The 18,270-nt window shown below is 28.0% G+C and overlaps 3 protein-coding genes across 3 annotated transcripts; 2 read left to right on the top strand and 1 right to left on the bottom strand.

Moving 5' to 3' along the window:
* Positions 1 to 349: 349 nt before the first annotated feature.
* Positions 350 to 2,063, top strand: OCT59_001807 (uncharacterized protein; the record flags this gene model as incomplete). Its single annotated transcript, XM_025320034.2, has 5 exons — positions 350 to 521; positions 593 to 1,213; positions 1,279 to 1,326; positions 1,397 to 1,439; positions 1,519 to 2,063. 5 exons carry the CDS (start codon positions 350 to 352, stop codon positions 1,832 to 1,834), a joined length of 1,200 nt encoding a protein of 399 aa, XP_025172280.2. The 3' UTR covers positions 1,835 to 2,063.
* Positions 2,064 to 8,898: 6,835 nt separating this feature from the next.
* OCT59_001808 (uncharacterized protein) lies at positions 8,899 to 10,451 on the bottom strand (the record flags this gene model as incomplete). Its single annotated transcript, XM_066144095.1, has 7 exons — positions 8,899 to 8,990; positions 9,067 to 9,153; positions 9,254 to 9,431; positions 9,508 to 9,719; positions 9,795 to 9,847; positions 9,936 to 10,165; positions 10,242 to 10,451. The coding sequence occupies 7 exons, from the start codon at positions 10,449 to 10,451 to the stop codon at positions 8,899 to 8,901; spliced, it is 1,062 nt and encodes a 353-aa protein (XP_065995294.1).
* A 3,350-nt stretch (positions 10,452 to 13,801) lies between these two features.
* Positions 13,802 to 15,910, top strand: OCT59_001809 (uncharacterized protein; the record flags this gene model as incomplete). The annotated part of the gene is made up of 1 exon (XM_066144096.1): positions 13,802 to 15,910. The coding sequence occupies one exon, from the start codon at positions 13,802 to 13,804 to the stop codon at positions 15,908 to 15,910; it is 2,109 nt and encodes a 702-aa protein (XP_065995295.1).
* Between the last annotated feature and the right edge of the window lie 2,360 nt (positions 15,911 to 18,270).

An 18,270-nucleotide genomic window follows, 5' to 3' on the forward strand; every position in this document is an offset into this window, starting at 1 on the left:
CCCGGACCCCACACGATACCAATTATAGACTTTAATTGAAAATATAAAAAAAGTAAAGTCGTCAAATTTCGATGTTGCGCAAAGAAAAGAAACTGGTTAAATCTGTTTATAGATTTTAGTGTTGTTTGGGCAGCAACTTTACTAGACCTTGTTTCCCAATTATAGAAAGAAACAGGTAGATTCCAAAAAATATCGTATGGGCTGATTTGACGCATTGCATGTGATAATTTCATAGTAAATGGGAATTGGTTACTATTGGTATGATGCAGTCAAATCGGTCCATATGTTAGGCTTGGATCATAATAAAACCTCTTTTGCAAAAAAATAAAACTTTATTTCTACAATAAAAATGTTTTTAAGCGCAATATATAATTATCGATCAACTGAACCGGTTTGGTTTAGATTTTTTCGAGGTTTTTTTGCTATTACTCTCACCGGGATAATCATATATTATTCAGTCAATCAATATCTAAGACTTGATAAAGAAGCCTTTATTACTATAAAGCTTGAATATTCTACTGGTAGGAAAAAATTTTATAAAGAATCGAAATTAACAATAAATAAAATAAACACACATATTTTCAAAAAACAGGATATATACTTAACATGAGTATATGTACCGAAATTTCCAACGAGATTAATAACGTTAAATTTAATGTGCTCCCTGAATTTTATGGAGAACTGACGTTATCTAACGATACAATAAACCATCAGAATGTTAGCTTGTTTGATATTGGATATTCTTATTCTTGGCTAAATATTACTACTAATATCAATAATAATATTAGTGAAACCATATTTCACAATTTTAGTGATCCTTATTGTAACCCTCATACTATTCCTAATAATATATTGTCTTTAAATTTTGAATCATTTCAATATTTACTTCCTTACAAACCTGATCTAATTTTCAATACTGATAAATATAATATTATTAACAGTATTAAAAATGATGATAATGACAATATAGGGATAATAGAAACAATAACTCATTTTTCACTTTACCTAGGAAGTGCTTATATTATATCTTACAAACCGATTATTATTAACAATGAAGATACTTTTGGAAGTTTAAAATATAAATTGGAATTAAATCTACAATTAGAACAACTACCCATACAATTAGAATCCAATGAAGTTCGACTTAAAGTTTTACCAATCGAACTTTCATATTCGAGAATTGCTAGATTTGAATCAACAAAAATATTTGGTTGTAAGTATATTTTCTTATGTTTATTAATGTAAATTCAGTCAAATTAATATTTTTAATTTTATTAGATACAGATTTAATATCTAATCTTGGAGGTTTCTACGGTGCTATAGTTGGTAAGATACAAATCATGTTTTAAAAAAATTATACATATACAGTTTAATAAAATTAATGTGAATTTTATAGGAATTTTTTGTTTATTTTTTGGAATGCAAAAGCATGAACCATGGTAAGTAATATATATAATAATTAAGAAATTATTTTTTACATATTGTATATTAATTAATTTTTCTTTTTATATTAAAAAGGGGTTTGGCACAAAAATACCTTTTTTCTTGCTCGTATTGTAGAAAAAGTTTAAAGAGAAATTTTGCAAGAAAATATGTTTCATCCTCTGGTATTCCATTAGTTGAAAAAGTTAATAAAAGACCCGAGGGATCTTCTTTAGAGGAAAGGGTTCAAATTTTGGAAACTTTATTACGAGATTATTATTTAGATGATTATTATCTTAAGAAAGTTAAAGATGTTAGAACTAAACGTAAAAGTCTCCTTAAAAAATACAAAGAAATCAACAGACAAGATAATGAAAATACAGAAAATACAGAATTTAACTCTTTAGTTTAATGAAGTTCAAAATTATTAAAATAAGGTTTTTAGAACGATTTATGCTATTTACTTTATTTATTTGGTTTATCCCAGTATTTTCAATTTGATTTTAAAATCACTATCAACATCACTATTGTTTTCTTGATTGCCCTTCTCCTGTAAGAAGGATATGTTCAAAATGTCCACTTCATTGCAAAGGAAAGATTGTCATTCACTTATATATATATAGTTCGTATGTTCGTATATGAATAATATATTCAGCTCTATTAATTATTTGCATTTTTCTTATTTTATCATAATAAAGTTCAACACAAATGAACATTTTTTCTAATTTGCAAATATATGGGTGAGATATATATTGCTCATGTTCACTAAAATTAAGTCACATAATTTCTATTTTATTGTACAATTACAAATACACAGAATCATGAAAACGATTTTCTAATTAATACAAGAGTCTCTAATTTTATTTAAGAACAGAAATGATGTTTACTTGAATATGAGTTTTGATCATCCAACCCAGTCACGCACGTGATAGTTCTGCACGTGATGGTTACTTGTAAAAATGTTAACAAGTTAACGTTAAACATGACAGGGAGCTATAATTATAGTATTATTAGAACTGTAATGATTCTGACTTTTTTTAATTAAGTTGATTTATACTACCATACAGTATCATAATTATGATAAATAGTTTTTAAGAATTTCTAAATTTTAACTGGTGGAAAAATTACTGGTAGATCATGTGATTGTGTATTAAATATTCATGTGATTTATTATGACGATGCAATTTCATTTGGCTTGCTTCGCTCACCGGGGTTTTTCTAGCCAAACCATAACTTTCATTTTATTTGCAAAATTTTTTATTATATTTAACATATCTATAAAAAAAATGAGAAATTACTCTTAACTAGCTATTAACATAATTTTTTTTATTATTTGGTAAAGGATGTTTATTTTGCTTGTTAATCATTTTAAGCTTAATTATCTGATTGTTGTTTATTTTTTGTTCAGAATATATTTAAATAATAATACAGACAGATTGTTTTTTACTTGATAAAGCATTTATTTAAAATTTTATCATCCGATTGTTGATCATGACAAAAAAAATTATTCAGTTTTTCACATGATTTGCCAAAATTTTTATCCCACAATTTTTTAGTAAAAGAAATTCTATAAAAGTGTATTATGACCTTATGCGGCGCGACTGGCGCGTTAACGTTATTGACTTGAAATGACATGTCATGATAGGTTAACGTTAACATAAGATTAGTTTTTGAGTGATTTCCATTAAGATGCTGATCCCGTCTTTGGTATTGATTTGCTGATTATTGTAATGCCGTAACTTACCTAGTAAATTTATTAATTATGAGGCGCAGTATTATATTTAAAATTAGTGTAAAATTGTATTTTAATTGGTCCGCAATGACATTAAACTATGAAACAGATGATTAAGGGATTAACGTCCGAGATGACATTAAACTAGAAGATAATTGGGTCAAGTGATTAGTTGGTAAATCATAAAGAACATATATAATTAGGAATTTATGTAATCATTACTATGATCATTTTGGATATGATGACAAATACTAGGGAATGATGGTTGTGATTAACGAACGAAAGAAAATGAAGTACCAAATTCTTTTAAAAAGGAATGAAATCCGACGTCCTCAAGAAATGAGGTTAAGAATTTTGAAAATAAGTAATAATTATAATTTACTTTTAGAATAGAGGATTTCGATTCTTTTTGCCTTTTTCTTATGATGAAAAAGTGTCATATTAATTAATTTAATGGTATTATTGAAAGGGTTCTAATATGGGAAAATTATCGCAATTTGAAAATTTAGGATAAATATTTAATTGTTATTTAACATTATTAAACCAAGCATATTATTGTATCTATTTATATTATTAATAAAGTATTATTTTGTCAATATCTCAGGTGGCAACGTGACTTATCACGGGCTTAGATGTTACATTATATAATACATCATATAAATTCGAATCAAACTTTTCTATTTTAATATGATCGACAGCTAACAAATCTTTGTTTTAAATAAATAAAAAATTAGGTTGGGTTCGTCTGTCTGAGTAGTTTACTATGGTAGATAGGGGAGCCATTAGTTCTTTTTAGTTTGTATTATTTGTATCAATGGTTTTGTACTGTTTACTTTTAATTGACTTACAATCTTAGCGCAAAAAAAAAAATAATAAATTTTTTATTTATGAAAAAAATAGTTTTCCAATATCAAGTATGTAGTAGAATAACATAAAAATATCAATATTTTCAATAATATTATAACGCTAAAGTCCCCATAAGTTCTATCTCATGAAATAGAGCTTTTAGATCATCCTGCAAATTTCAAGAAAAGAACGTCTTTATGATAGACATTTTTTATTTTTTTTAAAAAAAAAATTTTCGTTGAATTATCTGGGAACTTTTGTAAAATTTTCCTGTGCCATTAAAAAATAACAAATTATGAATTATACGCATAGTTTGACCTTTTTCTTCACTTTGTTGTTCTCTTTATTAAAAAAAAATTCGCACAGTACTTTTGTTAAAAAAATTATCATTATCAAAAAAAATTGAAACGCATTTACTGTCTTACCCGTAACTTTGTTTTTTCCTGTATCATTAATAACAATCCGTTTTTCTATAATGTACAGTACTTTAAATATATTGACCTTTATTTTGTAATCGAAAAATAAGGTTTAAATTTTATACGTAACGCACCTCCTATATTATATTATATTATATGTAAAAGTCAAAATTAGTATTATAAACCCTTTTTAGTCTTATAGGTAAAGTTGTAGAGCAGGCAAAAATACGCATAGACCGTGTACTTTAAAGGTTCTATAATAAGTACATAAGGTTTGCACCGCGTTTATTCAAAAAAAAAAACGAAATTTATGATATTACGTGTCACAAATGATTGGCAAATTTACTATATAATAATTTCCAAAAGGGGGGTGCGTTGCAACGCCCCTGCGTAAAAATTATTATTTCCATAATTTAATATATGAAACATTAAACAAAGATTTTTTTTCGACATATCATAACAAATAATAATTTCCTTTCTCTGTTCTAAAATTGGAAACAATGATGAAAATCCATGAAATTGCCTATTTTGTAAACTTAATACTATTAAACGCATATTACACATTTTCCCTCCATTTGCTGTTTCAAGCACACACCACTTAGAGGAATTTGTAACATGTTTTGAAAATGCGAAAGGATTTCATTTCTTTAAAAGGGATTAAAGAAAATTAAAAAAGTTTAATTAATTGTCCGGAGTGTAAGCGAAGGGCTATTTTACCTAGTAAAACTTGTGTTAACCCTTGTTTTGTCACAGGACTCCTGAATACCAGCGTGCGTGGCGCACATATAAGCCTTCGTACTTAGTGTACATCAAAATTTTAATATGAAGTTCCTTACAGTAATTTGCAATTTGCAATTCTAACCGTTCTAAATTATAGTAGAAATCACATTATTTGTAAATTGTTCCTGAGATAACCAAACCCTTTTTTTTGATCATTTTTTCCACGATAAGTGGTATCCTTTATGGTATCATTGCACCTTTAGATCCTTTTCTCTATAAAAAATTTATTCTGTGTTTTTTTATTCCATGTTATTTCCGTAAATGTATCATATTCACGGAGTTTTTACAGAAATCACGGATAAAATTTTTTACAGGGTTTGTATTACGACCATAGCAAACGATTTATTACAATGTTCCTGAAATAATTCATAGTAGTTAGTAAATTGATTCAGGACTCATTTTTGCTTTTGCTTGTGTATTTGTAATTTCCAAAACTTTTTTTTGCTTTTTTTCACTCTTTTGCGACCACAAACTGCAAGCTAGGTGAGGTGCTCTTTATATAGAAAAGTTTTACGTATTACGTAAAATTTCGTCAATGAAATCACTTCTCAGAATCTCAGTTAGGGTAAATTTAAAAAAAAATTTTGTCACAATCGATCTTAAACATTCCCTTAAAGTCCAAGGTAAAAGAAATGATCAAATTTATGGATATGACATCATCCGGATCCTGAACTCCTGATACACCTGTATACAAAAAAAAATTGCCTACAAATACGCTTATTAGAAACTATTAGAAAATTAGCCATTAAGACAATAAATCTTTTTATTTTACAATAGTTTTTAAAAAAAAAGATTATTTCAAAGAATAAATTTTCGTTTACAACTTTTAAGGCAAAGGTTCTAACTTCAAACTTATCAAAGTTAGTGTGATTTTATTTTGTAATTATTGGAATACATAAAAATGGTAGATTACGGAATAAAGGATAAAAAAAATATGAATAGCGACTCGAATTATTAAGTAATTTGATAATTATAAATAATTATAATAATACTAATGAAAGTTGGGCACAATGTATTAAGATTTAAAAGTTGTAAACTATAGACATATCAATAAAATGGTTATTGAAGAAGTTTACAAAATTTACACAATGTTTTTAATTTCCAATCAGATTCTATGATAATATGTAAAAACTTTTATTTTATTACATTATTGTACAATTAGATTTAACAGATTTAACCGGTTTTCAGTGACTTCGGCAGTTGCGATAGATGGAATGGATAAATTAATGATAACTTCAGTCCGATTCATTTTATTAGGAAATTTAATTTTAAAAGTTTAAATTATGTGAAAAACTATCAAAGTTTTTTTTTTTTGATTGAATCTTAATTGCTTTTCTTCAATATGAAAATTTTTTTGCTTATTTATATCTTTTTCATAGATTTCAAACTTTTGGTGTGCATTATGCACATTTTTAGACTTTTAGGGGCTGAAACAAGGTACCTAAATCATGTATCAATAATATACACTAGATTTTTCATTTAGACAATATTTCAATATTTTAATATTATTTTTAACTATGATTCCGTGTTGGAAATATTTTTTAAAAGTTCAGTATGAGTATACCATTTTATTGTAATTATTGTCCGGAGGACAAACTTTATGAAAAATTGACTGTCTGTCACATAAGGATTTCCGTTTGTCCCGCTACATTGGATGAATTGATATTGTTAAGCCAGTTCTTTAACGTTTACAAACGTAAACAAAAGGAAAAGGGTAAGTAGAAGGTATATAGATATGCGTGTATAATTGATAGATAAACTATATGTATAATTACTTAATGAATAATCTAATCAGACGTGTAGTATAGCGCTTTACGTCGGCATATACTCCCAACACGAATAAAGGATTAAACAAACAAAAAACTAAATTCACTTTTAGTTAAATGCAAAATATACACACTTAAACAATGTACGTCAAACGACCAGTTTATATATTATAACCATAAAAACCTTTTTTATTAGAAAACTCTATTGAACTACATTTTACTCTAATTAATGTTAACTATATCTAACATATAATACATATATACTATGTGAACTACAGTATATAAAATATGTATACTATATTTACTATGTTTGACATATTTGACAAAACATAGATCGGCAATCCCGTGATAACCCGTATTTTTTATTTAATAGATCGGTATGGTACCGGCAATATTATCGTCGATCGATAAAATACTGGTAACAATATCAAGTATTCTTTAAATATTCTATATATATTTATCGAAAAAGTCAATAGCTTTGGAAGTGCAAATAACTAAAGATAATCATCGATCCACAGCACACGCGAAAGGATCACGTAGGACCGCAGTACTTACGGTGCTCATGATCATGGCAGCGATCAACATTATAAATACTGCTGTAATCAATCAAATCTTTTTTATTTTTTCAAATTATTCTTAAAAAAAAGATAAAGAAACAAAAAGAAGCAAAAGAAATCTACCCACGTATGAAAAGCTTACATTTCTAAAGTCCGAATAGTCCCAAAAAAGACACTAAAAAAAAGTCTAAAATAAAGAAATTAAGAAAATAGTACGTACTATACCCTTACCGTTAAAATAAAAAAAAAGAAAAATAAATATAAAAATTCATAATACGGGAACGGCTTTCTACAAAGTTTGGGTTGTATATGAGTGTCTAAATCTTTAATATAACGAACATATAAAAAAATTTTTCGTTATTAAAGTTTTGGTAAATTAATAATAACTTACTCCCTATATTATAATTTTTTAAATAAGTATCCGCGAGTCGTGTCATATCCCGGTCCTAAGTACCAATATAATCTGTTGTTATTCCTCTCTATGAAGGCATGAGCTGAAATAAATGGGTAATCCACACCTTGCTCGATTTATCATATGGTCGCTCAGAAATTATTTCCTTTCCTAAATGTATTACCAAATTTATCTGCACTATACTGTATCTTCACGTTCAATGAGACATCCAAATATTTGTTGTATCATTTGTTTCTTTTTACATTGATCATCGAAACCTAGCTGGTTGACTTATGCTAGGGGTGAAAAGGAGGAATTAAGTATTTCTACCTGTTTTACTCAAAACTAAAGGCAAATAATTAAGATATCACTAACCATATTTGAGTTAGTATAATTAGTAATAATATTTAGCAAGTTCGGTATTTTAAGTTGATGAACCATTAGCTTTTTTATGACAAAGCTTCTTCTTTTGTCATAATAGACAATGAAGCACGCTTTTGATTAAGACATGGTACATTTTTTGTTAGTATATTTATATCTTATTATTATGTGTGAAGTACGATGGTTTTGATTTACACCTACAATAACAATTTTATTATTTATAAATATGTTATTTTAATATTAAGAATAATCCGGTAGAAAATTCTTGTAATCGAACATCTATATCGGTTACTAAATTTAGATTTCGGTATTTGTAATATCGTTGAAATTTATAATCTCATAATGATAAAATTGATTATGACTCGAGAAGAAAGTTTCAATTGGTTATCGCGAATCATTTTATTGAGTTCTAATCGTAATGAGCCATGAAATTTTAAATTAAAACATATTGAATTATTTTATTTCGTAACTTACTACTTCAGTTGTTTCATTCGTTAGAAGGAAAATTTATTTTTATTAAATTTTTACGTTATTTATTAAAATAATTGGTTTTCTATTATAATTATATATTTTCTCTAAAAAAAATTGCTTAAAATCCATTTTTAAATTAGACGATGTGTGAATACTTTGGCACACTTGATTCTCTTATTACTAACTTTCTTCCGGGTTCAAATTCCGGAGGGGTTGGTTCGTATGTTACTATTTAAAGAGTTAATTAATTATTAGTAATGAGGGAAAAATTGAATAATGAGAATGAAGAATAAAATTCACATACTGTAATGTGACATATGTCTACCGAAATTTTTATGACACCTAATCGTGTTCCATGTTGATAATGCCAAAACAATCCAACATAGACACGCTATTATATAAATATATTTTTTAAAAAATGAATTATTAGTATAATTTTTATATTAATTTACTAATTTAAAACAATATAAATTATGTGAAATTATTATTACCGTATATTAAAAATGCACACATAGGCAAATTATATTGAAAGCACTGTAACGGATGATCTGCTTTTATCAATACATTAACTCGTTTACAGAAACTAGCCATATCAAAATATAATAATATGACTTGAATAATATTTCCTACATATACAATACACATCATATAATGTTTCTCGTCCCTCACCTAAATATGTTGATGTATAAAACAAAATTGTTTAATATAATAACATTATATTAAAGAGCAAAAATAATGTACTTACACCTTTGAGCATAAAGTATGAATAATAAATAAATATTATGTTGAGTGGCACTTGATAATTGATAAATACGTCTCTAACACTAATTCGTCTTTTTGTTAGTGCGATCAGGTTTATACCACTTATTCCTACCAAATAAGCAAATAACAATAATTCTATCATCATAATCTGCGCATGAAACAATGGAAATTGGACTTCATATATTGCATGCATTTCTAAGCCAAAAAAGAAAAAGAAAAACTTAGAAACTAAACAAATATATATACGCTGAAGGATTTGAATTATTTTACCTTTAATCTCATCATGTCTAGAATTTTTGAATCTATATACTAGAGGCCATATTCTAAGTTAAAAAAAAATGAAATAAAAAATGAATTTAATTTAATATTTTTTCTTTTTTTTTTAGTTACATAAAAGAGATTATCATTTACTTTTTCTTCCATATTAAGTACACATATAATGTATGTAGTAATTGAAATAATATTGAAAGTGCAATTAAAAAAGATGATCCTATTGTATAAAACTTTAAATCTGCAAAACATGAGACAGTATGGTCTCTACAATTAAAATATTGAGTATAAAAATTAGCTATTCCTCCAGCAACAGGAAACATATGTACACCAAGGAATGCTAATCCATGATAAACGGTTCTACCATAGAACTACAAATAATAAAATAAATTAATAACCGTATTAAATATTACATTAAACAATCTTCAGCATAAAACATTATATTACCATAATTATCCCTGATATTATAGGAAAAAATATTAATGGAATAATTATAAAATGAATTTCGAAATTTCCTGCTAAGATTAAGGAGCCAACGAACAGAAAACTATATGTGACCATATCTATAATGAATGTATACAAGAAAAACTTTTCTATACGCTTCAATTCTCCATAAAATTTACGAAGTATTCTATAAAGAACAACTAGTGAATTCATTTTTAGGGTAAGTTAAAACCAAGAGACCAGCTGATGGATAAAAAAGATAACAAGGAGATGAAAATTATTAAGACAATGAAGAGATGAAAATTTAAAATAACGAAGAGATAAAAGTTATTAAGATAACGAGGATATTAAAATAACGAGGATATTAAGATAACGGGGATATTAAGATAACGAAAGGATGAAAATTATTATAGAAAAAAGGAGATATCTACTATGAAGTACCTTTTTTATAATGTCAATAATTAATATGATTTATGAGCGCGTATTTATATTTTAAATACAAAGGAATATTATTCCCTTGTTCATGGTAAAACGCACTTTGTATTTAGAGCTTTATATTTACAAAGTATCTTTGATGTTTCTAAAACAATGACGATCATGCAAATTAAAATACCACAAACCCTAAAAACGTTTATAGTAAATTAAAAATTTAATTTCTTTATTTTATGAAAAAAATAATTTTCCAATATCAAGTACGTAAGTAGAATATCATAAAAATAGAAATATTTATGATGACACATTATAACGTAAAGTTTCCCATAAGTTATATCACACGAAAATAGGGCTTTCGGATCCACTTCAAGAAAAGAACGTCTATAATAGAGCCTAGACATTTTTTTGTTAATTGTAAAAAAAAAATTATTATTGCTGAATTCTCTGGGAACTTATAAAATTTTCTCCTACTATTAAAAAAACAATTTATGAATTATACGCATAATTTGACCTTTTTTTTTTGTTAAAAAAAAATCATCGCCCTATAAAAACGAAAGGTGTTAAATTTGTTTTATATCTGTGCTCATGTGTAATAAATGTCTAAAAAAGCACCATTTTATCCGATTTATGTCTTATTACAAAAAAACAAAAATTAAACAAAATGGTGCTTTTTTAGACATTTATTACACATGAGTACGAACTTTTAGCACATTTCGTTTTTATAGGGTCGTTATAAAAAAAATTGAAACGCATTTACTGAATGTATGCAACTCGGAACTTTTGTCTTTTTTCTGTATCATTACTAATAACAATCCGTTTTATCATAATGTATTTTACCTTTATTTTGTAATCGAAAATATAATCGCAGTCAAAGTATACACGTTGGCATGAGTGCGTCTACAATCATTTCTAAAAATAATAATTTAATACATGAAACATTTAAACAAAAGAATTTTTTTGACGTAACAAATAACTCTTATATTCTAAAACTGGAAACAATGTTGAAAATCTATGAAATTGCCTAATTTGTCAACTTAATACTATTAAACGCATATTACACATTTTGCTGTTTCAAATATACAAGTAATACAACACTTGGGTAAATTTGTAACATATTTTGAAAATGTGAAAGGATTAAAAGGGATTAAAGAAAATTAAAAAAGTTAATTAATTTCCCGGAATGACTTTTTACCTAGTAAAATTTGTGTTGTCCCCTGTTTTTGTTCCGTCACAAACAGGACCCTGAATAGTGAGTGAAAATTATTTAGATTGGTTGCTTTAAATTTATGAAATGAGGCGCATATATAAACAAAATTTCGTACTACATAAATTAAAAGTTATTAATAAAATAATTAAATGTAAGAATAAAGGTTATAATAATGTTTTAATAAAATAAAATCCTTAAAATTATTCATTATCATTAAAATTAATACCGAATTAATATTTTTTCTTTGCATAATTTTTCCTGCACTACTTCAAAAAATTTACACATATATATTATTTACTATTTATATTTTACATATACTATATATTATATACATCCTATCCTTATGATATGTGTGATATTACAGATCAATTAATAATTGCATACCAATATTTTTTGCAAAAAAGGAATTTGTATAACTGCACGACGAACGTTAAAAAAATTTGACGACATCATTATACTGTATATATATTCACTTCCTATTTTCTTTTTTTTTTTTTGAGTATCATCATTATATGTAACACTACCTATATTGACTCCTGAAATATTGTTATTTTTATTTTTATTATTATTTCACAAGGTTACATGACTCTTGAAATATACCAAATAATTAGACATTAGACACGTAGATCACGTAACACAATGATTACCAATAAAATTTCTGATTTCACGTGATAATCAATTTTAGTTGTATTTGATTATTTTTACGATTTTTATTGGCTCACTAAATTATGCTACCTGTTTAATAAATATTCGTATTCTGAATAAAATCTAACAAAGACAATTTCAAGTTAGTTATGTACATAATTACTTTATTGTAATATACTATTTAATACCTGAAATTGATTCTACAAGTTTCACAACATATGTATCTTTATTATTATTGTATTCAATTCTTTCTGCTTGTTCAAGTGGAATATCATCATCAGATGGCAAATCAAATTCATTTTTAATGTCAGATTCCATTTGTAAGTACTCATTAAATGATCTTGTTAATTCATGAAAAAATACTCATTGAAACAGATCCCAACCTTATAAAACATTCTTGATGGTACATGTCTACAGATGAGTACAGTACATATAAAAATATTGTTATTACTACAATAATCACAAATTGGCCTTGATTTAATGGATGAGAGGAACTATAGCCCAGGTAGCACTCCAATAGGTAATCTTTAGTAAGTGGTGGGAGTTTCAGTTTGTTTATTAATCTTGCACCATCTATTTTTATTTTGATTTTCCTTGATTTTCTCAAAAAATTGTAGGAGAAATATTACCATCTGCTTGTTATCAAATCCGATATGATCTTTTGGATGCAAAAGACGGGCCTGGCTCATTTTACTGACAATCATTTCACCGACAATTATCTAATCCTAATCCACTCACTCTAACCCAGTAATAGCAAATGACCAGGTCATTCATTGTCATTTGAGTCATTTAGATTTAATTCAGGCCAAATTTATGATACCGGCCAGAATTACAAATTTATATTATCACGTGATATAATTTTTATCCTCAAAACAATGAAATTACATAGATAATTTAGCCAGAATTATGATGTAATTTTTAAATGATTAGGTCTTGACATTGAAAATTCTTTGATCACGTGACAATTTTACAAATCATTTCCTAAATATCACTAAAAATATCATTCCTTACCTGGAAAAAAAACTCTTTCCGACGATCGTAAAATACCAAAAATTCACAGAAGAAATTTTCGTTAAAAAACGCATTTCTTTATAGACAAGTACCATTTTCTTCACCAGTTTTGGCCTCTACGTTCTCTTCGGAACATTATCATATGAGTTTTAATATTGGAAAAAAATTTTCAAAAAAATTCCTAAAAAACATAGAAAAATCTTATCGTTCGGTAACTAACGAAGAAGATATATACTATACGTACTCTTCACCAAACACAGTTAACAATATGTCTAACCGTAAACCTAATAACCTTCCTGAACCAAATATCGATAAAGTACCTACGGACTGTCCTATGGAAGAAGTTATAGCTACTTCTTTAACTCACGACCTCTCTCACAGCGAAATTGAACTCACATCACGTGACCTATCAAAAAATGATACTCACACGCAAACACCAATCAACGAAAACTTGACTAATATGGAGGAAGATCCTTCGGAACCTAATCCAGATAAAGGAAAATCACCGGAATCACAAACAGCCACACAATCAAACTTACCAAATGCGATTCCAATGATCGTGCTAACTGATATTTTTACACAAACATCACAAGCTCTTAACAAAGCACACAAAGGATTTATTCCCAGAGATAGTTTTAAATCTGATCTTTCAAACAACGAAATAATTAACTTACTAAAAACGGCATTTATCCGTGACAGTAACGCCTTCAAATTTGAATCCAACGTAACTTCCACATACAAATATTTTACTATATATTTTAGAACATGGGACTCACTTAAGCAATATATAGAAAAGAGCCCTGATAGCCTTAAACAGGTTAAAATATACGAATTAACCAATGAAGCTATCAACACCTTATTGGATCAAAAATTCGCTAACTTGGACGCAGCAGTCATAAAAATTATGGATATACCTTATAATTATGACACATCAATGCTTATTAAACACCTTGCTATCAAGACCAACAGCAATATTATAGACCATAAAGAACTCAAAAAACTGCCAAGAAAATTACCTAACCGCAACAATCGTGGACGCCCGATTTTCATCAAACCGGCATACAAACAACTAATCGTACGCTTCGATAAACAATCCGCCTACGATTATTTCATGAAAGAAAACTATTGGAGCTTAGAAATAGAAAATTTCGTAGTAAGAATTCTACCAGGCAATCAGAATGACCCTGAGTATCAAAAACGCACCAGTAAATATTTTAAAATTACTGGACTACCACTCAACACAACAGCTATGGATCTTAATCCACTTATCAAACATGTATATGGACGTACTTGTACGTTCACACAAACGACTCGATATTCAACTATGAAAAACGCTTACGTATATGTTTCACCAGAAAATTACCCTGATAACGCTACGGGAGGCGCGTCTTCACTATTCGAGAACCACAACATCTATATCATTCCAGGGCATATATCAGCCAAAACTTGCAACACTTGTGGATCCCCTTTACATATTTCTCAAAACTGTGACGATATAAACTTCAAAACAACAAGTGATAACCGTAAAATATATAACAAAAGATTTATTGATAGAAAAGAAGAAAAAATCACTATCCACGAGAACCACAAAAACAGATACAATCACATGATTTCTCTTAACGCTAATAAAAACTCAAACTCATCACAAACCAACAACAAACGTTCATCATCACAAACAGATACCCACAATATAAGATCACTACCTAATAAATCACAATACCCCCGTCAAACAAGACAACCATACAACAAAACACACAATATGAACGATATTAATAACTGGGACGAACCCTCTACATCTACTCCTCAATACCAGCATCAGCACACATCAAATGATGAAATAGACAAAAGAATCATAGAGCTAGAGAAACAAATACAAAATCTCCTAAATAATATTAAAACTTTACAAGAAGATAAAGTTAAAACGGATAAAACAATCGCTGACATCCATCACAACGCTAGCCTAATGAACACATCACTTACGAATGTGAATACAAGACTAGATAAATATGATTCAATCCTCGAACGTCTTACCACTAACATTAGTTTACTTAGTAAGAAAGAAATTTTATCCACACAAGAATGCCCTCGTAAAATATCCAAAAAAATTACACCATATGATCAAACTTCGTACAGATCCACCAAATCCAAATACAACCTTAGAAATAACAAAGACTACAACAATTCAGCTGAAGATAGTGAATTTGTCCCGGCAACAGAAGATGACACTGATGCCCCTGACGACACTGCTATGTCGGACGGTGCCATTTTCGAAGGCATAATTGATAAAACACTAGATGAACCCGTGAAAAATGACACTTTTACCGTCAAATCTTATAACCCATTGAACCTCCTCCCGAGCTTCAACGCGACACGCTAATTGTTGATCCTAAATCCTCAACATATATTTGGACTTATCTACGATTCTCCCTTTTTGATTTCAACGTTTTAATTGTTTTTTACACATCATTTTAACTAAAATATTTTTTTATTATGGAATACACCAATTTTATTAACACGGTTGGCGTCGAAAACCAACCTTCATTTCAAGTGCCTATTAATTTTTCATCTTCTTCTTCAAAAAATATAGAAAAAACACAAAAAAATACATATAATCAAAATACCAAAAACAACTATAACAATAACAACAACAATAGTCATCACAGCTCAGGCTCTACATTTCATACTTCTGATACAAACGACTTACCTAACGAAGAACACATTACTAATTTACACGTTGTTAACACTGATAATGACTATTTTATAGATTACCTTAAAATTGGAACTATCAACATCCAAGGAGGTTACAAAGCCAAATTAATTGATATTATCAATTACTTCGTCACACACAACTTTAACATTCTTGGCTTAACAGAAACACAATATTGTCACAAACATGAAAATAATAAATTAGTCGAAAGACACCCTCACCCAACTAATAAAAATTTATCTATTTATATAATTCTAGACGCTAATGGAGATAATAAGGGCTCTGGCGTCGGGATAATGCTTACCAGTACTCTATACCAACACGTACATCAAATACGTTTTTACAAAGGTCGCGTGTTAAATATTGAATTGGGCTTCAAACGTGACCACAAATTGAACATCACATGTCTATATTTACCTGCTGGAAGAGACAAACAAACCAATATTATTAAAAAAGACTGCAATCAATTCATCGACCAACTATACAGTGCACAAAACATTAATGATGATAATCACAAATACTACAATCTTATCATGGGGGACCTCAACTGCTACCCAAAAGAGAAAAATAATCTTAATCACCATATTATTCAGATGGCCAAATTGAAAGGCTTTAAAGACATGGCAAAATTCCATGCTGAAAACCATACTCCAGAAATAACTAGGCTCACACATAGAATAGACTATATATTTGGAAATACCAATATCCTTAACGCATCAATTCATACCTTTGCACAACAAATCCCACCATCACATTTCACTAGCGACCATAAAGCAGTGATTACATTATTACAAAATGACCTTTTCAAACGTTCACGACATCGTCAAGGTAACAGACGATATGAACAAAAAGAGAAACCAAATTACTCACTAATGAATGATGATTTATGGGAAAATTACAAATCTCATTCAAAAATATATTTTAAAAACCGTTTCAAACATATAGATTTAAACAACATTTCGACACAAGACGATTTGGACCATATTTGGAACATATTTGAACACAGTCTACATAACATTAAAAAATCACATATTCCTCAAAAGAAAATAACACCTCAAGAACACCATCATTTATACCCTCTACACATTCGACAACTGAACCACCACGTGATCACTTTATATAAAACAAAACAATTTCTTAATTTAAAACATATTTATATCAGGAATAAAATGAAAAAACCAACAGATAAATCCTTACTTATCTCACTTATTCCCGATTCAATGTGGACCTTATATTTCAAAAATTGGAAAGTTCATCGTGATCACATACAAAAAATAGCACGTTCAATGGATTACGACATTATATTAAATAATTTTATAACACAAGAAGATTTCTATGCACAAAAAACAGAAATTTATAAACTATATAATTATTTAAAACAAAAAAGAAATGATGAATTATCACAATGGAAAACTGAACGTATTGAACATTTTATCAATCAAAGAAATTTTGATTTATCAACTAATCAAACAAAAATGATCAACTCTATACTTCAACGAAAACCTAGAAAAATTACTTTAGACCGATTAATTATCAAAGATAACAATAATGTTAATGTATTTACTAACAACCCCCAAATTATACAAAAAGAAACTATTAAACATTATCAAAATATAGGTAAACATGATAATCAAACATCATACCATTCTATCGACGATTTACCCCTACCATGGCGCACGATATATGATCCGGTCAACCACCATTCAAATAATGATTGTTGGGACATACTTCAACAACAGATTGATATTTCTGACGTATTAGCCGTCTTGAAAAATTCTCCTCTTAACAAAGCACCTGGTCCTTCACAAATTACTTATGAAGACTTGAAACACCTACATAAAGACGTATTAATATTACTTACTCAGATGTTTAATCTATGTATCCATTTAGATACGATACCCACAAAATGGTGTGACGCTCTGCTATTCCCAATACCGAAGCCACATGATTGGGATAGTAAACTTACGAATACAAGACCTATTACCCTTTTAGAAACGACAAGAAAATTGATGGTCTCAATTTTTTCTCAA

This window comes from Rhizophagus irregularis, chromosome 10 (genome assembly GCF_026210795.1).
Source record: "Rhizophagus irregularis chromosome 10, complete sequence".
Taxonomy (NCBI): domain Eukaryota; kingdom Fungi; phylum Glomeromycota; class Glomeromycetes; order Glomerales; family Glomeraceae; genus Rhizophagus; species Rhizophagus irregularis.